At 43.2% G+C, this 25,248-nt stretch overlaps 4 protein-coding genes across 4 annotated transcripts; 2 read left to right on the top strand and 2 right to left on the bottom strand.

Moving 5' to 3' along the window:
- Nucleotides 1-853: 853 nt before the first annotated feature.
- LOC128265764 (protein-lysine N-methyltransferase EEF2KMT) lies at nucleotides 854-2,351 on the top strand. The gene is made up of 3 exons (XM_053001973.1): nucleotides 854-1,043; nucleotides 1,333-2,143; nucleotides 2,208-2,351. The coding sequence occupies exons 1-3, from the start codon at nucleotides 972-974 to the stop codon at nucleotides 2,312-2,314; spliced, it is 990 nt and encodes a 329-aa protein (XP_052857933.1). The 5' UTR covers nucleotides 854-971; the 3' UTR covers nucleotides 2,315-2,351.
- A 1,122-nt stretch (nucleotides 2,352-3,473) lies between these two features.
- Nucleotides 3,474-6,275, bottom strand: LOC128265760 (uncharacterized). The gene is made up of 3 exons (XM_053001968.1): nucleotides 6,100-6,275; nucleotides 5,783-6,040; nucleotides 3,474-4,709 (listed from the first exon to the last, which is right to left on the bottom strand). Exons 1-3 carry the CDS (start codon nucleotides 6,158-6,160, stop codon nucleotides 3,580-3,582), a joined length of 1,449 nt encoding a protein of 482 aa, XP_052857928.1. The 5' UTR covers nucleotides 6,161-6,275; the 3' UTR covers nucleotides 3,474-3,579.
- Nucleotides 6,276-8,313: 2,038 nt separating this feature from the next.
- On the top strand, nucleotides 8,314-14,254 carry LOC128265763 (heparan sulfate glucosamine 3-O-sulfotransferase 6). The gene is made up of 4 exons (XM_053001972.1): nucleotides 8,314-9,036; nucleotides 10,578-11,041; nucleotides 12,037-12,557; nucleotides 13,765-14,254. Exons 1-3 carry the CDS (start codon nucleotides 8,890-8,892, stop codon nucleotides 12,542-12,544), a joined length of 1,119 nt encoding a protein of 372 aa, XP_052857932.1. The 5' UTR covers nucleotides 8,314-8,889; the 3' UTR covers nucleotides 12,545-12,557; nucleotides 13,765-14,254.
- A 115-nt stretch (nucleotides 14,255-14,369) lies between these two features.
- On the bottom strand, nucleotides 14,370-25,126 carry LOC128265753 (rapamycin-insensitive companion of mTOR). The gene is made up of 12 exons (XM_053001958.1): nucleotides 24,866-25,126; nucleotides 22,800-23,010; nucleotides 22,185-22,730; nucleotides 21,370-21,523; nucleotides 20,439-21,302; nucleotides 20,089-20,265; nucleotides 19,807-20,015; nucleotides 18,767-19,558; nucleotides 18,579-18,703; nucleotides 17,563-18,508; nucleotides 16,144-16,894; nucleotides 14,370-16,083 (listed from the first exon to the last, which is right to left on the bottom strand). The coding sequence occupies exons 1-12, from the start codon at nucleotides 24,927-24,929 to the stop codon at nucleotides 15,007-15,009; spliced, it is 5,916 nt and encodes a 1,971-aa protein (XP_052857918.1). The 5' UTR covers nucleotides 24,930-25,126; the 3' UTR covers nucleotides 14,370-15,006.
- Nucleotides 25,127-25,248: the final 122 nt, after the last annotated feature.

Below are 25,248 nucleotides of genomic sequence, written 5' to 3'. Positions count from 1 at the left end.
AAAATATTTAAGTGGTTTGAACCCATATTATTTATAAATCATAATCTGCTAGGTAATTTCCAAACAATTAAGGTTTTTAATTTTAAGAACATTTTAACAAATTGAGTCCACGCTTTTAAAAAGTAATATAAACAATGGATTTAAATTATTTTATTTCCATTCGAAAAAAATAACAGTAATACAAATATGATACTTGTATTACTGTTTTTTTCGAACTGTAGATTTAAATTTCACCAATTGTGTGAAAATCCCCGCATGAAAATCCCATTGTTCGCAAAGGTACTCTTTTTTTGTAGCTAAGAAGGCTAAGGTTTTTGGAAATATATCTATATACATACATATATATTTTATATAGTTATTTATCCAAAAACAGTATTTAGGTAAGGCTAAAATGTAACAAATTAATTTTTTAAGTATTTATATATAAACCCTTTTTACGCTTGAGCTACGAAAAAGTAATATTTATACTTTATCGTTAAAGTGGAGTAGAAAAAAGCTTTCGTCTTTTTCCACGTAGGGTCCCATTCCGAAATTAGAAATCCAAGCTGGAGTCCCATTACTGACTAATGATTTTTTTTAACTGTTTTGTTTTTAAATTATTTATGTTTAAAAATATGGCAATGTAACATAAATAAATCATATATTTGTTATATTGATTTGATTGAAAATCAAACTTTTTATAAACTGCTAAATATAAAAATGGAAAAGTTACTAAAACTGCCTGTTTGGGTACTGTAAGATATAGACATTCTTCTTGGTAGCAAATAACATTGTCTAGGTACATATGTAGGTACTCTATGACTGCGGGAGTACCCTATATGAATTCCCGATCCCAGCCAAGTGGTATCTTTCACCACGGGCACACTGGCCCAGGTGCCGGTTTCGTTTCACGTTGCCACTTTCGTTTGGTTTTCTACCGTTTTATCCACTCACTCACTGCGGAAGTTTTGGTTTTCCCGGAGCAGTGGAAAATGTCGGAAAAGTATGGAAAACTGCAGCAGCAGTTCCTCTGCTGCTATCCCGTGAACAAGATGGCCTGGTCGGTAAGTGGGCACCTGCAGCACCATGTAGCCAGCCACCTGTTGCATTTGTATTTATTGATTGCCTTTCCAAGAAGTTTGTTATGTTGTTTAAGTTTAAGGCACTGGGTCAATAAAGATAGGGCATTCTAGATCTATTGATTGACTTTTTGATTTCTTTGAACAATATATGTGAGATCGATGTACGATACGGATTAAGATTATCTTTTCTATTATCAGCGGTATACATTTTTATCAATTCTTTACTATGTGTTTTGTATACCTAATAATTAATGTATACTTTTTTGTGTAGACGGTGAAGCTGCCTTTAAGCTGGGAGGAGCAGCAGGAGCTGATGGCGGCCACTTGTGGCCACCCGCTGAACCGGCGATATCCGGTGCGCCGAAGTTACCTGGAGGCCTTCCTCAAGCAGCTGATGCACTTGCTCAAGGACCAGGAGGATGTGCACGACGACGTCTACAGCAATTTGTGCGTGAGGATGGGCGAGGGTCCAGGATCGGGCACATCGTACGCCTACAAACACTACTTGATGGGTCCGGGAGCCCACATAACGCTCCGTGAATCCAATAGCTTTGTCAGCGAGGGCACCACCGGACTGTGCACCTGGGAAGCTGCCTTGGCTCTGGCCGACTATGTACTGCAGCATCCAGACTTGGTCCGGGGAAAGAATGTAGTGGAACTGGGCGCTGGTGCCGGACTACTGGGCATCCTGCTCAAGTTGCCCGCTTTGGAGCTGAAGGTGGGCCAGGTCCTACTCACCGATGGCAGTGAACCGTGTGTCCAGCTGATGCGCGAGAATATCGCTCTGAATTTCAATGACAAGGAGCTCGCGCAGGAGCAGGAGCAGGAGGAGGAGCAGCAGGAGGTTGAGAAGCCCCAGGCGGAGCAGCTCGATTGGGACTCGGTGAGCGAATTCCCCTGGAAATGCCATGCCGAAACGGATTTGCTTCTTGCCGCCGATGTGATCTACGATGACTCCCAGTTCGATGCCCTGCTGGGTGCCCTGGACTACTTCTACACGAGACGCGGTGGCCAGCTGGAAACCCTGTTGGCCAGCACAGTGCGGAATGTGGACACACTGCACAAGTTTATGGCCCAGCTGGGTGAGTTCCTTTCCCCCACTCCCATGGTAGATAATTGAAATAATATTTATGTTTCTTTGGCTAGGCATTCATGGCTACAAGGTGACTCCCTGCGCAAATGTATCCGCTTGTGCCAGCCACTTTTGTCGAGATCACACCGCCGCCGTTCAAATTATCTCCATTCGACGCTAGTTTTAGTCCTAAATAAACCGACACCGCAAAAAACAAACACCCACTATCTGCATCTAACTTAAGAACTTTATTGTCCCGCTGTTTGGATTGTAATTAACAGGATTCGGCGGGAGATATGCATCTATTTAAGCCGGTCATTCCTATAGTTTACTTACAAAAAAACGTTATGTCTGAGTGCCCAGAGAACTCAACTTCATCAATTACGATAAATTCATTCATCAGTGATCCAAAACCTCGTAAAAACAGTGGAATCTTTGAATTTAGTAAAAAAAAAAATTTTGATTTATTTTTGGTAATTAAAGTTAAGAACTTAATTATCCCGCTTTTAGGATTGAATTTAAAAGAATTCGGCGGGATTTTAGACTCTATTGACGGTACAGTGCAGTTCCCCAGCTATAAAAAAAAATATATACACTGTACAGATCGGCTAAGAGAAGCATCTTTTTTTTGGCCATTCCTATATTTTATTTTATAAATAGTTATAAGGTATTGGAAAATCATTAATCACTGATTTAACGACTCGATTTCAATCAATGACATCTGTGAGTTTCGACTAAAAAATGTTTCTTTTAAGAATGTCACATAATATTCAAAACTATTTTTCTATATTATTTAATAGTATTGCAAGAGATATTTTTTTTTACCTGTCATTCCTATAACATAACATAACTATAACAAATAGTATTGCAAAATCAATGATTAATTATCCAATGTCTCGAGGAAATCAGTGAATCCTATGTTTTTGGATAAAAAGTCATATTATAAGAGTTCTTTAAAATTTAATTGTTTCTCATTTTGGATAATAATCAACAGAAACTAGAAAAAAAAACCTTTTATGCGACGGTCTTAGTTCAGGGAACATTTTCCTATTATTTATTTGTTATTTAAATGTGAATTCAAACAGAATTTCCGAAATAATTTGAAATTTTTCGTTAAGTTAAAACTAGTTATTTTTTAATTGTTAGATAAATTTTTCTGCATGTACAATCAAATGGATTACGTGAGTTTCGACTAAAAAGTCGATCTCCCATCGCTTGACATTTAATTTTGAGCTCAACCCGAAACTCAGCATTTTGATGAAAGTTATTTATAAAATTATTAGATAAATTTATCTGAATGCACATTCTTATCGACCAGTAAAAAAGGATAACCAGTGGAATGTGTGAGTTTCGACTGAAAAGTCGATTTTATTTTGTTTAATTAAATACTGAGTATTTCAAAATGTAATTTGAAAAGGTGCCATTTGGCGGTATTCCCACTCTCAATCACTGATTGATGGTGGGAATGGTGCCGTCGTTCAGCCAGCGGACGTTGAGCTGCTCGATCTGGTGCTTCATGAAGATGATGCCGTACACCTCGTACTGGATCTCCAGCAGATGGGCGCGGTGCGTCCTCGGCAGTTTCATGCCGACCACGAGGGCCAGCAGCGAGGTGATGATCATGAAGACGAATCCCTGGGCCATCAGGGTGCTCGAGTCCCGGGCGTAGAAATAGGAGTTCTTCGCGTCCGCCACGAAGTAGAAGTACACGACGCTGGTGCAGATCATTTTCAGGATGTAGGACGCACTCACGATGCACTCGGTGAAGCGCAAGTGGGTCACCTCCAGCAGGGCGATCTGCTGGCTGGAATAGGCCAGGCCGAAGAGCACCAGGAGCAGCCACAGTGACCACCGCGACTCCGTCACGCTGCAGAGGATCTGGGCCAGCAGGGTGCAGAAGACCAGAGCCACCTGGGATCCCACAAAGGTGACCTTCACCGAGAGGAACCACTGGCAGATGAGGGTCAGCAGGCTGCCGCCGAAGATCACCCAGAACATGGCATCGATGCCCGAGAACTGGGTCAACCGGATGGCCGGATTCAGGGCGAACCAGTACACAAAGTACACGAACAGGGCAAACTGGACGGCCTCCGTGAAGAGCAGGAGCAGCATCATGTTCCACTGCTGATTCTTGGTCACATAGAAGAACTGCAGCCGCTTGATCACCTCGTCGCGGCTCTCGAAGATGCTGCCATTGGAGTTGGCGATGCGCAGGTCGTTGTCCATGCTGTTCGCCAGGTCCACGCTGCCCAGGAAGTGCAGCACCTTCTGGCCGACGAGGATGGCCAGCATCACGGCGGCCACACTCAAGTACGTTCCGGCGAAGTTCACATAGATCCCGTCGATCAGCTGCTCCGTAGTCGCCGTCGTCGCCTGCCCCTCCCACTGCCTCACATTCCGGCTGTAGGCGGCCACGATCAGGCTCACCGCCGAGGCCACGCCCAGAAGGTAGCAGCTGCAGCTGGCCGAGATCAGGAGCGCCCGGCTGCCCTTCGAGCAGATCGTATGCAGGAAGCTGTAGCCGGCCACGAAGGTCGTGCTGTGCGCCACGTACGAGATGTAGGCACCAACGTGGTCTGCAACGGAAAATTTGGTAGGACTTTGAGTAAAGGATCCTAGGCCTTCTCAACAAAAAAATAATTCGAAAAAATTAATATCTATCTATTAAGGCCAAAATTTTATAATTCGTATTTAAATTATAAATACAATCATCATATTAATTACAGTAATTAAATAATCTAAGTTAATGTGAACAAAACTAGATTTTAAATAGTATGCATTATACTTATTTTTGTATTTATTATTATTTCGTTAACGGTTTTCCTTAACTGGCTACTTATAAATAAATGATATCATAACAACATATAAACTAGATCTTAAAATAAAAATTCTTTTAGAAAATTTTTTAAAAAATTAAAAAAAAAAAGTAATAATAATATTAATTTAGTTAAATCTGGCTTTACTTAAAATTAAATTTGTTAGATATAAAAATCTATTTATAGTCAACAGTTTTTAAAATAATTTTAATTTTTCATATTTAAAAAACCAAAATCATATATATCGAAAAACGAAAAATATATGAATTGAAAATGAAAAACATGAATTAACTACGTTTGTACTTTCAAATCCATTAAGAAAGAAAAACAAAAGTCTGTAGTTTTTATTTAGATTTTTTATTGCTAAAAAATTGTAAAATAAAAAAATGTATGTTTCGGTTTTTTTTTTTTGGGATTTAGCAATGTTTCCTAAGGGAAAATATTTCGGTTTATTTTTGTGATTGAGTTTTTTTAAACATATTTTGAATACCGTTTTTTTTTTTGGTTGAACAGTTTTTTTAAGACTTATACTAGAATCAAAGCCAAATAGTTTGAAATAATTTAAATTACCTTTTAAAAAATGTACAAAATTCTTCGATTCATTAATTTAAAACAAGTCGTCACAGTAAACATTTATAATCGCTCATAAAATAATCATTATTGTTTAAACCTTTTTTTTTAAATATCGTACAAATATTTTGAATCATTAAATTTTGTTCAATCAATTTAATAATTATTTACGGTACCTGTTTTTATTTCTTAAGGAAATCGTACATATGTGTCCAACCCATTGAAAAAATATCCATTGATTAAATACTTTACTAATGACTCACCAAATCCGTCAGCAAAGTAGAAACAGCTGGCGATTAGATTGAAGACTCCGGCGGACAGGAGCAGCCAGGGCTGCCAATAGACGATGCACTTCTTCACAAACTTGACCGCCAGCATGGCCAGGGCAGTGAGGAGCGCCCAGCAGGCGCCCAGGATCAGCGGTCCATAGTAGATGAGGCCCGCATTTAGATTCCGCTGCGTGACGAAGGCACAGATCGTGTAGCCAAAGATCATGCCGCAGGGCAGGAAGCTCAAGCAGACTGGGAATAGGGGGATATACCATTGTCGCAGGAAGATCTCCCTCAACAAGTTGACTCACCCACATAGCTGGGCGCATATTTGAAGAACTTCAGCACCAGTTTGCCCCACACGTTCGTCATGTTTCAGGAGAAGATTATTCAGATTATTCCAGCGGGGTGGTAAGTGGAGGAGCTTAGAGCATTTTTGTGGAGATGCCCACGATGAGCACCCAGACGCAAATGGGGCAGTTGAAGTCCATCGGCTAAGTCGACTGCGACAAAGGCGGCCAAGATAAGATAAGATAACCCCACCAGGTGCATATGTGTGGCCACGGTTACACCGAGAGAAAAGTTCAACATTTGTGTTTTCCAGAGAAATTGAAGCTTACTTTAATGATTTTACAATATTTTCGTATTTTATGGCTTGTGACTTGTATTTTATAATAGCAAGGGGTCGGAGTTTTTACTGATTTTGCCTAAACATTTTAGATACAATAATTTAACCGGAATTGTTTTATACCATTTAAGGTAAAATAAATTATTAGCACACGCCAACACTACAGTAAAACTATTTAAAAAAAAATTGGATGTCCAAGATTTAATGGTGTTGGTTCTGTGTTGCTAACTTCAATATGTATAAAATATTTATCACTTAAAATTAACTTAAAATCAAATCGAAAAATATTTAAATTGAGTAAAAAATATTTGGATTTAATACTTTTTGTTTGTATAAATTTTGAAGTTTATCTGGTCAAACTCGAGTTATGGATTATATTAAAGATAGAGTTATATGGACATAATATTAAGGACTAATAAAGCAAACGTTTTTATCCCCAGTGTATCTCCGTTTGAGTGACTAATGTCGCAGTGGAGTAAGCCACTTGGCCAGATAAACAGATGATTTTGATAAGTTCTCGGTAGTTGGCTGTAGACTAATGTGAGGGCCCCTAATGTTCAGTTCACCCTCAAAAAATGTACACATTTTTGGCTATTTCCTTGCATACATCAACCCACATTACGTACTTATTTAATACTATGAGTCTATTCGTTTGCTAAGGCTTAAAATTAATCTTGAATGGCTAATAGCGATAGGGAATTCAGACAATCAAACGTCCGGCGATAAAGCTTGGGAAATTGATTTCAATTGAATATTATATGCCAGTGGGTATTCTATCAGGCATAAGTGGGCGTTTTGGTTTGGTGGGCGGGGGATTGGGGGTTGGGGGGTGATTTAAGTGGGCGGGGGTAAGTTCTTAGTTAGTTTGTTTACCTTTGAGCAGACAATTGATTGCAGCCGAGAGCGAAAATCAGAGAGTGGCGAAGAGTGAGTGAGTAAAAATAAGGCTGTGAAGAGAACAAGGTGGATTCAATTGTAGGATGGCATTCCCAGTTAGATCTCTCTTTTATTTTATTGAACCTTTAGTTTATGTACCACTAAGCAAGATAGTTTAACTTTTACTACACTCTTTATTATAAGTCTTTTTTTTCAAAATCTCAATGGAATTTATATATGCAGGAGTCGTTTTAACACTCAAAAAACACAAAATAGGCGCTTTAGGTCACACAAAACGCAAGTTGTTAAGGACATGCAAAAATGTCTCCTCATTTAAATAATTAAGACGCTTGGCTATAAAAGGAAAAAATTAAAATTTTTCTAATCACATACCGTCGGAAACGGTTGTAAATTTATTCTGATTCTGAATAGATGTTAGTGATGGATATGCTTTACATTATATTCGAATCCAACCGCATTTAGTTTGAAGTGATTTCTGGACCATCCTTGAATATACAGCTACGGTCATAATAATAGTGGTGGGCCAATAGAAAGCGTTAAGAAAATTCATACATAGTTTATTTTAGTGTTTAGTATCCAATAAACCGAATTAGGTTTATAAAATTTTTGATAGCGTTTGTGTTTGTCCAAGGAAATTTAAAACTGTTAGTAGTACTATATTCACTTTTAAAAATACTGCACCATAAGATTTTAAGCAAATTTAAGTAATTAAACTTAAATCCTTGATCATCTGCACTTTATATAGAAATAAAAAATGGTTAGCATCTTATCTATTTTATAAAATACAAATTAAAATAAAAATATTGCTTCTCAATAATTTTTAAAACTATTTTATAATATTATGCCTATGTCCCATTAAGTTTAAGGTTTGAGCTTCATGAAAATATAAAAAAAATATTTGAAAAGTTTCGAAGGCTAAAACCCTACTATTTTTTTCATGACCGCAGCTGTATATATTTGTGAAACAGTTGTTATCGATCGCCTAACAGCACTCTGTTAGGTTGCAAAATACGCAAAACTGAACTTAAAAGGGAATGAAGTTAATCTGTGACGTCACAGAAGGAAAGCAACTTGGCAACTTGCGAGAGCGAATTGCATAAGCGTGCTTTTTGAGAGAGGGAGTGGCCAATGCGCCTGTCCGCTTCCCAGGCGATTCCCGGAATCCCGGAACCCCCCACCGTAACCTCCACCCATCCAAATCCACACGAGCGGCGGACCAAGTCGCGATTATCCGCTGCCAGGGCACCCCAATGTCTTGGCCCGGCCTTATCCCTGGCTTTCACTTCCGCCACTCGGCAGCGACGACAACTACAGCAGCGAAGTGCCAGGTTTACCACTAGCACCAGCACCACCACCACCACCAGCACCAGCACCACCCCCACTTTCTACTTTCCCATTTCACCACCCACCGCCGGTTAAGGCCGCCCGGCGATTGCAAATCGGGATGCTGCATTCAGTGCTCCGGGGTTAGTGACTCGCAATGGAATTCGGCGGAGATTCCACCAGATGCGCGACCCGGATACGGATAGGGAAGCCATAGCCATAGCCATAGCCATCGCCATCGCACCCAGTGACCATGATTGTGATGAGCATCTGGTGCAGCAGCTTTAGCCTGAGCAGCCGAAGCCTGGCAATCGCCGTCGTCGTCAGCGTGACTCTGCTCTACTTCTCCTACAGCTTCAACGCCTGCCTCTTGGCCAGCATTAGTCGCAGTTTGCAGCAGGTAATTGACTATTACCATTAATCGCCAAAAAAAAAAAAAAAATGAGGTATTTTTTCGTGCCCCGTAAACGGATTCTATAATACTAACATTAGTTTACAAAATGTAATCTATTAAAACGCTGCAAAAACGAATACAAGATTTCAGAGTGATACAAAAAGACACATAAGAATTCTTTATGGTAACATTTTTTTCCAAGTGAAACTTACATTTCTCACCTGATATTGTGCTTATTTATTTATATCCAAACACATGGTAAAATACTATGTTGTCATTCAAACACGTTATAGAAATTCGTTCGTTTATATCGAATAGGTGGATCAATTCGAGAGACGCCACAGAAAAGTCCACCATTAAATAAAGATGTGAGAAACGTAAACTACACTTTAAAAGGAAATGTTACCATGGGTGTTTTCTTAATCAGGGGGACTCCCTGATGCGGACTGCACTTGCTAAGCATTTTATTCAAAACATGAAAGGAAGCAAACTTCGGCGTGCCGAGATTCATATACCCTTGCAGCTATTGCTGCAAATTAAAATTATAATTTACTTGCGCATATGATTAAAACATTGAAGCTATAATGATTTGCAGCTCAATTATTTGATAGTTCCTATGGCAGCTATATGATATCGTTATCTGATTTTAATAAGAACAAAAATTTCACAAAATAGAAAAGTTTAATTTAAAAAAATGTTTGTTATATATTTTTATTGTTTCCATGGGAGCTATACGATAAGTCGTTTGATTTTAATGAAATTTTAACCGTAATTCTGAAATATTTAACCATTACTTATGTCGAAGAACTAAAAAAAAATTTAAAAACAGCAAAGTGATCATTTGTTTCATTTATTTTTTCCGATTGTTCCTGTGGGAGCTATATGCTATAGGAGTCCCATCCGGCTCGTTCCGACTTATATACTACCTGCAATAAAAATACAAAGTTTGGCAAGGTTTCATGCAGATAGCTTTGAAACTGAGGGACTAGTTTACATAGAAACGGACGGACAGACGGAGGGACAGACGGACGAGATCGACTCACCTAGTGATGCTGATCAAGAATATATATACTTTAAAGGGTCGGAAATGTCTAGTGAAATTGAATATGTCCAAAATCCGTCAGATTTGTATAACCACACAGAAAGTTAATAAGGTTTATAAGAAACAGTGGTAGTATACATTTAGGAGATTTTGTTATAATTAGAAGTGAAAACTAATGTTCGGGGGAAAAGTTAAACATATGTACATAAATAAACTGTCGATTTTCGGTCATGTTTTTAAGAAGTTATTCAGTATCGGAAAGGAATGATAAGAATGATACCTGCCTTTATTAATGACTTCGTACCATTGGGATTAATTAATTAATTATTAATTGACAAAGGAAATCCCACATTGAAGTCTTCTAGCAAACTGATCTACTGCCAGAGTTATTACAATTACTATATTAAATATATTAAATCGTTGTTCAATGGTACCTTTAAGATACTCACTTTTTGTTGGAAAATTTGAATATGTGTGGCATTGACCTCCGACCTCTTCCGCGCAGAGCAACATACGCAACCTGCTGGCACTCACCTCCTCGGCCCGCAACGACACTAGTGACGAAGGCAACAGCAGCAGGAGCAGCAGAAGCAGCAACAGCTCCTCCGTCTCCTCCACCAGTGCTCCTCCAGCCCAGACGGTCACCAGCAGTCTGGATGGGGCGCCCAAGTATCAGCTGCTCCGGCCGCAGGGCCTCCGACCGTCGCGCCACCTGCCCGACACGCTCATCATCGGCGTGAAGAAGAGCGGAACGCGGGCGCTGCTCGAGTTCATTCGCCTGCATCCGGACGTCCGGGCCGCCGGCTCCGAGGTGCACTTCTTCGACAGGCACTACCAGCGCGGCCTGCGCTGGTACCGCCACCACATGCCGTACACCATCGAGGGCCAGATCACCATGGAGAAGACGCCCAGCTACTTTGTCACCAAGGAGGTGCCGCAGCGCGTCTACCACATGAATCCGGCCACAAAGTGAGCACCTTTTACCTCGCACACACGATTGCGGTCAAAACAATTGTAGTTTATAGATGAGGCTATTTCTTTGCATATCTTCGTAAAGCTAATACTGTAAACTAAATAGGGCAAATATAAAAAAAACATTTATCAATGGTATAAAATTTAAAATATTTTTAAAAAGCTTGATTAAAAAATGTTTTGATTATTTTTAATTTAAAAATCAATCATATATTAAAATCATTTTAATTCCAATATGATTATTTTCTTAAATTGTTATAAAATTAATTACTACAGTATACTGAAATGTGAGTTTTAGGGAATGTTTAACAGTTTTTATTTACCTTGAAAAACTTAAACTTTACATTGTCCCTGTACTGTTATTCTGACCGCAGCTATATGTATATGCCGATTGTTCTTAAAGTTTAACACTCATACGCACTGTTAGCCTTGATGAAATACTTTACTTTCGGGACCGAAAATAATCGTTAGTTGAGACTTTTATTTTTGCAAGGACTACTGGTAAACATACCCTATTTCCCTTGTGTATCAAACTGTACAAAAAAAAAAACAGGAAAATTGGAAAACAAATAAAACTTTATTCAACCTGTCTTAAGATCAGACAAATTTAAACCACATTAGCTTTAAATTCTAACTGGCTTACGTTTCGTATGAGTAATTTGTATAGAAACTTTAAGACCATTGTCCAATTATTTAAGCTTTTAATATACTTGTTCGGTTTTTGAATATTCATATCGTAAAAGAAAACTACCTTATTTAATTTAAAAGGTGTCAATAATTAAATAACAATATATTTTGAGTCCGAAAGACATTGAAATAAATTAAATTCAATTAAAAATAGTGTGACTTATATTTTTATTCCGTACTTTAAGACACCTTTTTATGTAATTTCAAAACCCTAGTGATTTCTGCAGTATCCCCAATTATTTTAAAATTAAATTTATTTTGGATAAAAATATATGTTAATATATTATATATCGTTATATGTACAGATTGCTGATTGTGGTGCGGGATCCGGTGACGCGGGCCATTTCGGACTACACGCAGGCGGCGAGCAAGAAGGCGGACATGAAGCGCTTCGAGCAGCTGGCCTTCGTCAACGGAAGCTACTCGGTGGTGGACACCAACTGGGGCCCGGTGAAGATCGGGGTGTACGCCCGCTTCCTGGAGCGCTGGCTGCTCTACTTCCCGCTCTCGCAGCTGCTCTTCATCAGCGGCGAGCGGCTGATCATGGACCCCGCCTACGAGATCGGCCGCGTCCAGGACTTCCTCGGACTGAAGCGCGTGGTCACCGAGAAGCACTTCTACTTCAACGCCACCAAGGGGTTCCCGTGCCTCTTCAAGTCGGAGGCTCGCTCCACGCCCCACTGTCTGGGCAAGACGAAGGGACGGAACCACCCGCACATCGATCCCGGGGCCATCGAGCGGCTGAGGGAGTTCTATCGGCCCTTTAACAACAAGTTCTACCAGCTGACCGGCATCAACTTTTCCTGGCCATAGGACAAAAGGCTGGGTGAGTTTCTCTCATCCATCAAGAAAAGAAGCAAACTTCGGCAGGCTGAAGTTTATGCAATGAATCTATGGCGATTTCCCGATGCATTCTTAATTAAAAATTAAAACCGTAATTTATTTTTCCGATTGTTCCAATGGAAGCTTTATGATATAGACGTCCGATCCAGTTTCATTAAAATAGCCAAAAAACTGAGGACCTGTTTGCGTTGAAACGGACGGACAGACGCACAAATGGACATGGCTAGATCGACTCGCCTGGCGATGCTGATCAAGAATTTATATACTATATAGGGTCGGAAATGTCTTCTTCACTGTGTTAAAACTTTTGTCTGAAATTCCCTTATTATTCCCTAGGCAAGAATATTAATAACATATATTTATATAAATTTGAGGTGTAACAACCATAATTTATATATATATGAATCGAAAATCGAAATCATGGTCGACTATTTTTATGTAATACAAAAATATATTTTTTTAATTTCGAAAATAGAGAAGTCTCTTATATGTTTTTAATATTTTTTCAGACTAGTATAAATATTTGTTCTATTTAATAAGCTCGCAGCTTTGATATTAGGCAATTTTTAACTTCTTAGGTGTTTTTGGGGTGTTCTCTAATGTTTTATTATTTTAAAAGTTATTGACAAAACAAGACAGAAAGATAGTTTCGGCATGCCGAAGCTTATATATCCTGCAACCATAAGAAAGAGTATTATTCATTTAAATTGAGACTTCTTTGTATGTGTTTCAAAACAATGAATCTACTTTCCGATACATTTTCGATCGTTTCTATGGCAGATACCTACATATATGAATTAGTTGTTAGTTTATAACAATTTAAAACTTTATGAAAAACAACCATGCTAAATGATATTTCTTTTATATCCAGTTAATTTTTCCATCTTTTCTTGAACAGCAATATGCTATAATCGTCCGATTTGTATGAAGTAAAAAACCTATTTTTTTAAATTGTAAAAAAAATACCAATAACTCTGCGTACGGTAAAATGGACATGGCTAAATCAACTCGCCTAGTGATGCCTATAAAAAGTATATAATGTTTTTACTTACTTTACACTGCAGTTAGATAATATTCTGCAAGGGTATAAAAGGGGCAAATCTGGGGTATTAGGGGTCATATTCTGTTCACTTTTACCTCGATGTTTGTCAAAATGATTCCCCTAATATGTGATCTTATTTATGTTTCAGCATATGGCCGACATGCGGAAAACCAATGGAGTTAAACTTAAAAAAAAGGAGACATTGTTGTTGCTGGCTAGGCAACGGACTGATATTGTTGATTGCATTTTTGATACATAAAATTGTACTTATATATAGTATATACACACACGTAAACTTAGTGCTCAATTAATTGTAGCTTTATCAGGAGACAAATTCAACGAAGTGTGTCCTACACAAAGTATGCACTCAAAAACAATACGGTTCCTCTATCCAACTCAAATGAAAATCAACACACACTTTTCCCCACTATACTCGAAAATCACACACATATGCCTAAGATAATTATGTGCATTTATATACAAATAGTGAACAAATAGAGCTTACTACGAAATTCCTACAGTCTCCTATATAGTATATATTGAATACATATTATATAAATAGTTCCATGAATTTCAATTGCATGACTCAACCAATACAGTTGCTTAGCTAATTTCAATTAAAACACAACCTAAATAAATCGACTTTAAACCAAATCTAGTCAACCGAAAATCATAATTGTTTTAATTAATTGTAAAGGTGTCGTCTTACTGTCCATTCTCCCAGTTTGCTATCAAAATAGAAAATCCGAGGAGTTCAGTTTTATAAATTTATTGATTTTATTTTGGTTTTTAAATTGGTTGTGAACGATTCACGTTATTCGCTTTTCTTGCTTTGTTTTCAACGTTAATGATAATTTCTTGATTTAAGGATTTTGTGGTCTTGTTCTTTTCTTCTGCCACTAGTTTTTAATTTCTTTTTTTTCGTTTTAAGTACAATTGATTAAATAAATCGCGGTGGTTTGTGGTTGTTTCTTGTTGCTTTAAGGTATTCATCCAATTTGCCTTCGTTTGTTTGCTTTTATACAGTATGTTGGTAGATATATATTATATTAGAAAATTATATATTATTTTTTGGGATTTTTTGATGTTTGTTGGTGTTTTCTGCTTAAGGTTATGATTTTATTTCATTAAAAATAACTATGCATAAGTGGTGATCGTAAAAGTAATTATGGTAATAACATTAGTCGTAACGAACTAGGCGAAAATAACTTAATTCCTATAGTAGGGTGTGCCTAAAACTAGGTAGCTACATGTTCTTTGATTTGATATATTACAATCATCCATCCGATCGGTTTCGGTTTAGGAAGGCGGGCGGGCGGGCGTTTTAAAAATGAGATGTGGAGATGATGAGTGGAGGACTACTGGACTACTGGACTACTGGACTTCTGGACTACTTTAGCTGATCTTCGCCGAGTGTGTCGAGGAGCTGGCGCCAGCTGGCCACTCCCACACCGCCAGATGCTCGTCTCGCTATCGCCACCTCATCGAGAACCGCTTCCGATTTGGAGCTCTGCAAACGCTTCTCGCAGTAGAGGCTGCCCACCGGCTTGGCCATCGATGCCGGCAAGCTCTTGGTCACCGTGGAATAGTGCAGGGCCGACGAGGATTCATGGCCACCACCGCCAATGGTGGGCGACACTGCCTGCGCATCAGCGCTCACCTGACGCTGCAGAATCGACACAGCCTGTGTGGGCGAGCTCTTGCCTGCTGCTGCTGCTCCTGATGCTGCTGCTGTCGGCGGCGGCGGCTTTGCCTGGCTGCGATCCTTGATGGGAAATTTGTTCTTGGTACAGCTCAAGTCCAGCTCCAGCGTATAGAAGCGTCCGCGGGTATACTGCCGGTTTTCGTTCCTCAAAATTGTACCGGCTTCATCCGATACACTCGCCGCTCCAGCGGAGGTAGCCACACCAACACCTGCAGCTGGCTGCTGGCTGATTGTGCAGATGCTACTCCGATTGCTGTTCCCGGTGGGCAGGGCTGTGTGGGCGGTGGTCACCGAGCTGGCCTGCGTGCCCGCCCCACTGCCGTCGCACACATCCTCGCCGGCGTCGTCCTCGCCGTCGGAATTGGACAGCGAGCTTTCCGTGTCGTCGATGTGCAGCTGATTCCGTGGCTTTGCCTGCAGCTGGGCATTGGCCGGCTGACTGGCAGGCGAAGACTTGGTTATCCGGGGCGACTGGTCCATTATGAGGTTCTCCCAGCTGGTCTCGTACACGCTGGCCAATTGGGCCGCCGGCTTGGGCTTGAGGATCATGGCCTTGAACGGCATGGCCTGCATTGTCGTGGGCGGCGTGGCCTCTGGCTTCTCCTCAGCGGGAAACTTTCGCGCCCCGATTATCAGCTGCGGCTCCACGTAGAACGAGTCGAAGTTGAGGTCCAGGAAGAGCTCCTGCAGGAAGCGGCGGGCAATCATGCGATAGCTGCTCCTGCCCAGCGTTTTGCAGGACTCCGAGTAGAGACAAATGTCCTATAGTGCAGTGGATAAATTGGCTGTTTGTTGTACAAGTTTGTTAATTACAAGTCTTACCTGAAAGGCGTGCGGATGCTTTTGCTTAAGCTCCAGCAGCGCCATCTTCGACTGCTTGGCACTGACGGGATTGGCCAGGCGCTGCACATTGTACAGGATGGAGGCCGTCAGCCTGTCCGGCAGGCTGTCCTCGCTCAGCATGCTCTCCGGCGAATGGAAGCTTATGTCCGCACCCAGGGCGGCACCCGACGACGCGGCTCCCGGGGCGGACGATCCCGAGCTCTTCTTGGCCAGAACAGGTCCGGCCTGGATGCCGGCCGCCACAAGGGCGGCTGCCGCACTGCTGTACAGCTCACAGGGGGCCAGGGAGGCACCACCGCCACCACCATTGCTCTGGCCACCGCTGTGGTCGTGACCCGACTGCTGTTTTGGCGAGCGGGCGCAGTGGAGACACTGACTGCGCGCGTGCTTGGCGCCCTGCTGCCACTGACGCGGCTGGCGACGACTGGCGGAGGAGACGTCCGACAGCGAGGATATCACCGAGGACTCGTCGCCGCCCTCGTTGGTCAGCGAGTCGTTGAGGAACTGCTGCCGCCCAATGCTGCCCAGCAGATTGATGCCCATCAGATCCTGGTCCTGGATGTCGCGCGACACGTACGTCCGACTGAGGTTGCGCTTGGGAAACAGGTCCAGCACGTTCTTCGGCAGGCAGATGCCCGCGTAGCACGGCCCCTGCAGGTCGTTCTGGGGCAGGAACTTGGGAGCGTTAAGCGTGGGCAGCAGCACGTTCAACTCGTCCGCGGAGAGACGTCTGTAGGGGTGTAAAATACGAATTAAGTACCATCCACTACTACTTATCATACCCGTTACTCGTCTTTCTGTCCGTCTTTCTGTACGTATTTTTGTCCGTCTTTCTGTCCGTCTTTTTCTCCCTCTTTCTGTCCGTCTTTCTGTCCGTCTTTCTGTCCGTCTTTTTGTCCCTCTTTCTGTCCGTCTTTTTGTCCCTCTTTCTGTCCGTCTCTATAAACGTCGTGATCTTGAATACCACAAAAGCCAGACAATTGGGATTAAACATGCAGATTTATGTAATGCCTATAATGTATTTAATTTATTTTTAAGTTTTGACACGCCTACTCTTACGCTCAATAATTTGGGAAACTTTGACACATAACTCTGATATATGGTTAGGACCAGCTATTGAGCGGTTTAGGTTTATTCGGTCAATATCTATCGACACACCAACAATTTTCCAAACCGAACCAATATCTTTGAAGTTATTAAGCATTTTTAAATTATGACGTCACTGCATATTTGAAAAAACAGTGCTTATCTATTGGAAAGAGCGTAAAGAGCGTAAGAGAGCGAAGACCCGTAGCAGAGTTGACCCTGCAATCCGGCAGATGGCGACGCCTATTTATTTTTAACTTTGTCAAGCTGCCTTCCTTCTTGTCCTCTCATTCCCTACCTTGGGCAACTCACCTGTACACCTCATTCAGCTTGGGCTGGCGGTCCAGGCTGCGCACCTTGAGCCGACGATGGGCATGGGTCCAGTCGGGCCGGCGCAGCTGCACCTCGGGCGTGCCGATCATCTCGGCGAAGTCGTAGAACGCGGCCGCCGACTCCGAGAAGACGGGTCGACTGTGGGCGCGCAGGGAGCGCAGCTGGGCATAGCCCTTCATCGCCATGGGGCTGAGGGTGGAGGGCAGCAGACTGGTGGCCAGCTGGTTTCGCCGGATCAGCTCGTCGCTCTCCAGCAGATTGGACATGCTCGGAATGGGACTCAGCGGGAATTGCTGGAACTCGCTCATGTTGGCCGCTGCTGCGGCGGCCGCAGCTGCAGTGCGTCCGGTCACCGATTCGCAGCTGCTGACGCCGGAAGTGTTCGAATCCGTGCAGGAATTATACCGTATGCGGTGCTGGTACGGCATGGGATAGAGACCCGCCCCCGGCATCGTGGTGGCTCCGCCGCCGAGCAAGCTAATCACATCCGTGGTCTTTGACTCGGAGAGCGAGCGCTGGTGCTTGCCCTGGCGCAGGTTACTGCCCTCCGGCAGAGTCTTCGATTTGGCGGCCACCCCCAGGCTGGCCAACATTCTGGGATGCACATCGTCGGTTGTGGTGCGAACGCTATCCGTGGTCGTGGTCGTTGTGTTCGGATCCTGCACTGTGGGATGAATGCCCCCCGTGGTTCCGGACATGGCCACACCTCCGGCGCCTGCACTCGACTCCGTCTGGTCGGCCATCAGGTTCCAATAGTAGGAGCCTGTGTAGTAGAACCCATCGATCTGATCCTCCAGCATCGTCAGGTTGTCCGCCGGCACATCCTCGTAGTAATGTCGCACCGGTGTGTACTGGCTGGACATCCAGTCCTCCGGCTGATGCACTGGCCACATGGTGTTCCTGTCATGTCGCACGCTCAGCCAGTCTGCAAAACATGCAGTTTTATATTTAGGCATTTAATGCAACAGTCAGGGCATATGGGCATATGCACTTACTCAGTTTAAAAAGAATATTGGCTCCTGCTTGGGTGCCGGCAATAAGTCCTAAGGCACTAAAACAGGTGGCTCGCACCGAGTAGACCTCACACTTGGTCACCAGCACAATTAGCTTCTCATAAAGTCTACGAATATGGGGAATTTAATTTAGTAGAATTTAATAGTAAACTTAAAAAACAGTTGTTTACCTAGCATTAGCTTCCACAAAGTATTCAATTCCATTGGCATGGGTTGAGGCGTGCGCCAGTGCCCAGATGGACGCCTTCAGGTCCAGGCACTCGCCGTCGTCCGAGCACTTGGCCCGTGTGAGCAGCTCCAGCAGCTGCGGCAGATCTCCGTGCTTCCGCAGCGCCGTCATTCCCTGGGCAGTCTGCGCCATCTGGCCGTAGAGATGGGGGGCAATGTTGGGCGGAACAGTCTGGGGTCTCTGGTTGCAGTTGCGCCGCGAGTAGTAGCCGTCCTCGTTGCGGATGTGCAGCGTCAGGCTGGAGTGGGTGTCGGCCTCAACCAGGAGCACGTACCGCTTGTTGTACCCGTTCCGCCAGTACCGGATCTCATCCACGATCTGCGCCTTCGTACTGTTCAGGCCGCGCGGCAGTGAGTAATAGCGGGCCATCAGCAGGCGTCCGGCATCACCGCGCTGCGTGAGATTGGGCCACCGACTGACAATCTCCTCCAGGTAGTACTTGTCGTGGCAGGCCTCCTCCAGCACCTCCATTGCGGCCAGCACCACGCTGCGGTCGGCATCCCGCGTCTGGTGGATGATCAACGGAATGCCCCACACCTCAAAGTGGGGCAGTCGGGCACGCAGCAGCACAGCCATGAACTGGGTGGCATATAGGCGTCCGCTGCGCGTCTTCGCCGACGTCAGCGCCTTCTCCAGCACCTGGCGAGGTAGCTTCTCGTAGCTGTAGTTCAAGCCGGACACAATCAGCTTAACATAGCAGACATGATCCGTCACTCGCACCAGGTTGATCAAGCTGAAAGTATGGGTTTCTTGATTAGCTTAGCTCTTACTAGAACCCAACTTCTTGTTCATTTGCCTACAAATACTCTTCGCTACCATCTTTCTTCTTATATAACACAAACTATTGATTGATTTCCCTTCATAATTTACACTTTAAATTTCATCATATTTTATAAAGCTTTGAATTCTTCTAACAGCATACCTAACAGCTCTTGACCTTTTCTAGTTTTAACTTAGTAGATTCGAGTCAATGATACTTACTATTCAAATACGGTGGTGTTTTTGAGCACTTCGATGCCCTTAGTGGTTCGGCACATGCGTCCGATATAGAGGAAATACTGCTGACACATCGTGTTGTTCATGTGCTGCGGACTAAATAGACAGTCGTGTGCACGATTCGATGTGGTGACGGCCGCCAACTGCTGGCTGATGTCGGAAAAGTAGTCGGTTATGTAGCGCATACACTCCAACTGCAAAGTGGAGCAAATAGAGAGTCAGTAGGTAGGTTTCCACCAAGGTTGATTTACAAATAAGACCACCCACCTCGCTGCTGCCCAAGAGGACATCGATCAGATCCAGTCCGGCACTGACATAGGTTGGCAGGCTCTGCCCAGGTACCAAATCCTGGTGCGAAAACCGATTGTTACGCGGCTTGTAAAAGTCCACAAGGCGCCTCAGGAACTTTCCCAGAGTGTAGTCCAACTTGCGGATTAAATTCGACTGCAAAAAGAACAGCTCAATATCACAAATTCCTTGTTGTAAGTAAAAGTGAACCCATCATTTAAATGTTTCAAAATGGTTGGTACTTCCATTGTAAATTCGATTAACGTAGCTTTGACATAAATAGCTCTACAGCTCTTTAAACGTATAGTTCTGTATATAGTTGGGCTTACCTTAAGTATGGTGGTGATAACATCCCAGTCCCAGAGATGCGCATCCGCTTGGGTCAGCACCCGAGAGTCTGTGAGCAGCCGATTGAAGGCTCGAAAGTTGTCAAAGAAGGCTTGGGGGAAGAACTTTCGTTTCAGCCGGAAACTGGACCTCGACGAGCCCGAGGCTTGCGAGTTGGACTCGTCGCTGGAGGAGACTGAGTCCAGCCGGGAGCGATCGAGCGTGGCCCGAAACTGGCCGACAGGCGGCACCGCTGAAGCGGCCGCTTCGGCCGTATCCTGCAGCTGGAGCACTGGACCCGCCTGCTCCTGCACGTTGAGGTGACGACGGAACAGACGCGTCTGGATGAGGGCACCGCCCTGGATAATGCTGTCTAGGAAGAGGCTGCACGATGCCGGCCGCTGGCGCAGCATTTTCTGGTAGTTTTGCAAGGCGGCCACCGCCGCATTGGCCTGCTGGTTTCCCTGGGTGGCGTGGCCCACCAGCGTGGGCAGAGCCGGACTCGTGCAGCAGATGTCCGGCGGCAGGTGCGTGTGCATCAGCTGCAGGATCTTGCCAATCAGCACCGTGGCCTGCACAGACACGAACTGGTCGCTGCCCACGGCAACCTCAACGAGCGCATTGAGCAGTCCAGTCTCCAGGAAGCAGTAGAGCATCAGCGCCAGGTGCTGCTCCACCACACTGGGCGCCCGGGCCGCCAGCGTTGGCAGAATGGAGCGCCCTTCGGCGGACACGAAGCCATTGGTCAGCAGCCAGGAAGTCTGGAAGTCCGACGGATCCACAGCCTGCAGCGCCACCGCATAGTCATCCGTCCACGTTGGCTGGGGCAGCGAGAGCAGCTCGTACAGCAAATCCAGTATTGCTTTCTGTGGGAATTCATTTGTTTAATGATTTGTGCTCAAACGCAAAATAAGCGGTGAAGTAAGTACTCACTCTGACTTCAATCTGATTTAAATAAAGAGCGTCGACTATTGCCTTCAGGCCTGAGGGTTTGCTAGGATCACAGAATTCGAGGGTGCCCGTCCAGCTGCGCAGCACGGATAGAAGTGCCAGTCGACAGCTAGTGTAGCGAAGTTCACGCGCATCTCTGGAAGATAAGTATATGTCTGTATGAATAATGTTGCTAATAGCACTGTAGTTAGTAGTACAGAAATGTACAACTTTTTGGCTCATCGAATTTGGTCAATAAATTTGTTTATTGACTCTTTTCTGTTTTTTTTTTGTGAAATATCGTATGCTGATATCAAATATATACAAATTATGGGGTCTTAAAAGCAATTCATAGTTATTTGATTGTTAGTTGCATTTCTGACTAGCATATGTTTGTAGCTTATTTTGATAAGTTCATAGCAGGCTTTTTGATTATTAGCAGCATTTCTGAACAATTTCTTTTTGCAATGCTGGTAAGTGCGGCCAAATGTATTCAATCCGACATCAGCATTTTTTATTTAGAGCTTTGGCACTAAGGTTTGTTTACTTTCGGCAAGTCAATAGGTGTAATCGATCCGAATGCGTCTGGCTTTTAAAGCTGATTCAGCATTTGCGAAACTTCCATAAATATGGGTTCAATTGCAATTTTCATTTGTATTATGTTATTGGGTTGTCGGTAGTTTAAAATTTTTGCAGAAAGCATTCGGGTGTCCTAACCAATTTTTTATAATGCAATATTATTTTCGGTTTGAAACCTTTACACGTATAATTAAATAAGTTGTTAAGTCTTGGTTATTCAGAGACTTGGGGGCACTCACTTGTTTTTATCCATGATGCCGAGTCTGTAGGTGAAGTCGCAGTACGGAGCGGCCAGGCAATCCAGCCGCACTCCGCAGATGTTCCTCGTCTGCGGCCATTCGAGGAGGTACAGGAGCACGCCGCAGAGACTCTCGGCAATGCGGGGATTGTGGCACTCCAGCACGTTGCGTGTGATGGAAGTAACGCCGCCGCAGACGATGAGCAGCGCCGGATTGAGCACGGCGAACTCCGCCAATGTGGCCAGGCAGGCGCGCAGCAGGTTGTCGTTCTCCTCGATTCCGCTGTCGGCCAGCGAGACGAGGCAGCGCACCACCACCGGACTGATGTCCTCCGGCGCAATGGCCAGCATCTTGCGCACCAGCTTCAGGGCCTGGACGCGCTCGTCGTCGTTCTTTAGCATCAGGTCAATGGAGCGGCACAGCAGGTGCTGCAGCTGCAGCGCATTGAACGCCTTGATGTCCTTCGGCGTGCTCAGGGCATAGCGGATCGTCCTTAGGGCCGCCGCTCGCACCTGGGTAAAAGTGTGCACCAGTGAGGCACTCAGGCTGCAACGGAACCACATGGAGGACATTAGCTGTGGCGCATGGGACCTCAGGTCTCCCCAGAAACCTTACCAGTAGAGCAGCTCCTCCGTGCTGAAGCGTATGTTGCTGTGGTGGGAGCCCTTTCGGGCCCCCAAGCAGAGCGAGGCCAGCGCGTTGAGCAGGAACAGGCGCTTCGTGTCCCGCGTCTCCTCCAAACAGAGCATCGAGTATATGTCGAAGGCATTTTCGGCGGCCGATCGTTTGGGATCCAGGCGGTAAAAGTCCTCCGGATCCTGCGAAACTGTAAGGGCAAACGATGTTAAAGAGTTTATTTAGTTTTTGTGTTTAAATTTCATTTTCTAGTCGTACAAATAGAAATAGTAATCGTAATAATTCCGATTATTTCTAAACATAGGAAATAGGGAGCATCTTAATAGCGTTGGATTACAAGAGCATGAAGCATGCTATTTATAATTAAGAAATAATAAGAAAGGTTTTTTGATCCTACAAAGACTAAAACAGTTATTTCGACACGTTTCTTAAGCATGTTGTCCATGTATTGTACAATCAAGATCTTATACTTAAATTCGATTAAGGTGCTAAAAGGCTTTAACCTTGCACTATTTTATTATTTAAGTTATTGCGATTACATTTTGAAATATTTAAAAATCAAATTTTCTTTAACAATAGAACTAATACAACAAAAATAGAACTAAAAATTTGTACATTTACAATATATTAAAAAAATGTAATATCAGGTGATGATGCAATCGAATATGTCTAAAAAATTTTAAAAAGTTTATTACATTTTGAATTAGCGTTAATTAGGTTTCAAAAAAGTTGTTTCGAAATAGCTGAAAAGCTAAAACGATCGATTTGAAATTTTGAGAACATGTTATATTTATGTTCTGGGCATATTTTACTAGTTTAAAAACAAATCTAAGTTGTTTGCGAAATTTACTTAATTTTATTTTTACTAATTTACTAGTTTAATTTACTAATTTACTAAAAAAAACCTATATTTGTTTGCGAAATTTACTTATTCCTTAACTACTATAAAAAATGCTCTTAAGTATCAAAATAGTGAACCATTTCAAATAAGAAACCTAAATTGATAATATCGTTCCTAGATAGATATATACAGATATGTCCTGATCAGCATAAGAATCTCTCGTTTTTAGATGCACATACATATGCATGAAAGTAACCACTTGCAATAGAAAGCGATCAAAGTGAAATTGATCCACGAGCGAAGCTAATCAGCTCTGCCTCTGCCGCTGCCACTGGCGGTGCCTCTGCCAACGTCGACGCAGGCTGTGCACGTGAAATGACAACAACGGCGTCATAGCAGTTTCGTTGTTGTTGTTTTTTCTGTTATTGTTGTTGTTGTTGTTGTCGTCGTTACAACTAACTGTACTTGTATGATGGATTTGGATGGAAAAAGAGAGAGAGAGTGACAGAGAGAAAGAGGCGGAGAGAGAGAAAGAGTGAAGGACATGCTGAATGGAAGAAATCGAACATTTAACGTCTTCTTCTTGTTATTGTTGTTAATGTTTTGTGGATGTTTATGTTGTTGTTGCTGGTGCTGCGTCATCGTTTTTGGGGGCTCTCTTTATGCTGGCGACCGTCTATAAATAGTCGGCCAACATGAAGCCGAAGAATTTGGTCAAATGGCAACAACACCAACACAACAGTAGCAACAACCAAAATAAAAATAAAAATATGTACATAAATAAAAAGTAAATATAGGATCCGCTGGCTCAGGGGAAATAATGCTGATCAGAATATGCCATGCTGTCGATATACATCGGTTAAGCAAATCGTTCGCTATAAATCGGTACCGTTATGCGCAGTCAACTTAACAGCGCTGCTGCCAGCGTGTTTTGTTGTTATTGTTTCTGTGGTTGCCCATGCATTTGACATCAATGTCAACAAATGCGATGCAACCAATTATTGAATAAGTCCACTAGCAAGGGGAAAGGGGAGGGGGCGCTTGCTGTGTGAAGGTAACGGTATGGGATCCACAACAGCAACAGCTGCTGTTTTCCCCGGAAATCGCCAAAAACAACAACGGAAAAGGTAGGGAAAACCCCAGCGATGGTTGCGACAACATCCCGATTTCATGTTGATGTCAATTAACACATTCGTTACATTACCTTTAATGCGTAATTGTAATTTGCTCCGCTTGCCAAAACGCCAACTGGAATGTAGGGAGGCCATCGCGGGGTTAGGCGATTTGCGGGGATCTTTGGGGCGGGGGCGGCAATCGGCACCCGCCGATTTGCTTAATGTCAGCACACGCGGATCACACTTAAATATATTGCTTTTCAATTTCACTTGCTGCACAATTTACATTTTTTTATTGGGCTGCTCGCCGCTTCAGTGTGACCGTCCGAGGGGCAGTGAAAAATACCAACTAAGCCATTGCGGTCCACTTCAGTAAGTATCAGCCAAAACAAATAGAAAAAAAAGAAAATCTGTCCATTTTTTAAAAATAAATTTCCAGTCTGCACTGCTTAATATGGAAGAATGGTGTTAG

Source organism: Drosophila gunungcola, unplaced genomic scaffold, assembly GCF_025200985.1.
Source record: "Drosophila gunungcola strain Sukarami unplaced genomic scaffold, Dgunungcola_SK_2 000153F, whole genome shotgun sequence".
Taxonomy (NCBI): domain Eukaryota; kingdom Metazoa; phylum Arthropoda; class Insecta; order Diptera; family Drosophilidae; genus Drosophila; species Drosophila gunungcola.
The sequence above is the reverse complement of the archived record's forward strand: the minus strand, read 5'-3'. Positions and strand labels throughout refer to the sequence as shown.

What these genes read in the sequence shown, in the direction of transcription:
- LOC128265764 (XM_053001973.1), top strand. Translation starts at nt 972, where the DNA reads ATGTCGGAAAAGTATGGAAAACTGCAGCAGCAGTTCCTCTGCTGCTAT. An exon ending in TGAACAAGATGGCCTGGTCG is followed by an intron (nt 1,044 to 1,332) that starts GTAAGTGGGCAC and finishes TTTTTTGTGTAG; the next exon opens with ACGGTGAAGCTGCCTTTAAG. An exon ending in CAAGTTTATGGCCCAGCTGG is followed by an intron (nt 2,144 to 2,207) that starts GTGAGTTCCTTT and finishes TTCTTTGGCTAG; the next exon opens with GCATTCATGGCTACAAGGTG.
- LOC128265760 (XM_053001968.1), bottom strand. Translation starts at nt 6,160, where the DNA reads ATGACGAACGTGTGGGGCAAACTGGTGCTGAAGTTCTTCAAATATGCG. An exon ending in ATATGCGCCCAGCTATGTGG is followed by an intron (nt 6,041 to 6,099) that starts GTGAGTCAACTT and finishes CCCTATTCCCAG; the next exon opens with TCTGCTTGAGCTTCCTGCCC. An exon ending in CTACTTTGCTGACGGATTTG is followed by an intron (nt 4,710 to 5,782) that starts GTGAGTCATTAG and finishes TTTCCGTTGCAG; the next exon opens with ACCACGTTGGTGCCTACATC.
- LOC128265763 (XM_053001972.1), top strand. Translation starts at nt 8,890, where the DNA reads ATGATTGTGATGAGCATCTGGTGCAGCAGCTTTAGCCTGAGCAGCCGA. An exon ending in TTAGTCGCAGTTTGCAGCAG is followed by an intron (nt 9,037 to 10,577) that starts GTAATTGACTAT and finishes TCTTCCGCGCAG; the next exon opens with AGCAACATACGCAACCTGCT. An exon ending in CACATGAATCCGGCCACAAA is followed by an intron (nt 11,042 to 12,036) that starts GTGAGCACCTTT and finishes TTATATGTACAG; the next exon opens with ATTGCTGATTGTGGTGCGGG.
- LOC128265753 (XM_053001958.1), bottom strand. Translation starts at nt 24,929, where the DNA reads ATGGCCTCCCTACATTCCAGTTGGCGTTTTGGCAAGCGGAGCAAATTA. An exon ending in TTATCACCACCATACTTAAG is followed by an intron (nt 20,266 to 20,438) that starts GTAAGCCCAACT and finishes TTCTTTTTGCAG; the next exon opens with TCGAATTTAATCCGCAAGTT. An exon ending in AAGCTGAATGAGGTGTACAG is followed by an intron (nt 16,895 to 17,562) that starts GTGAGTTGCCCA and finishes ACACCCCTACAG; the next exon opens with ACGTCTCTCCGCGGACGAGT.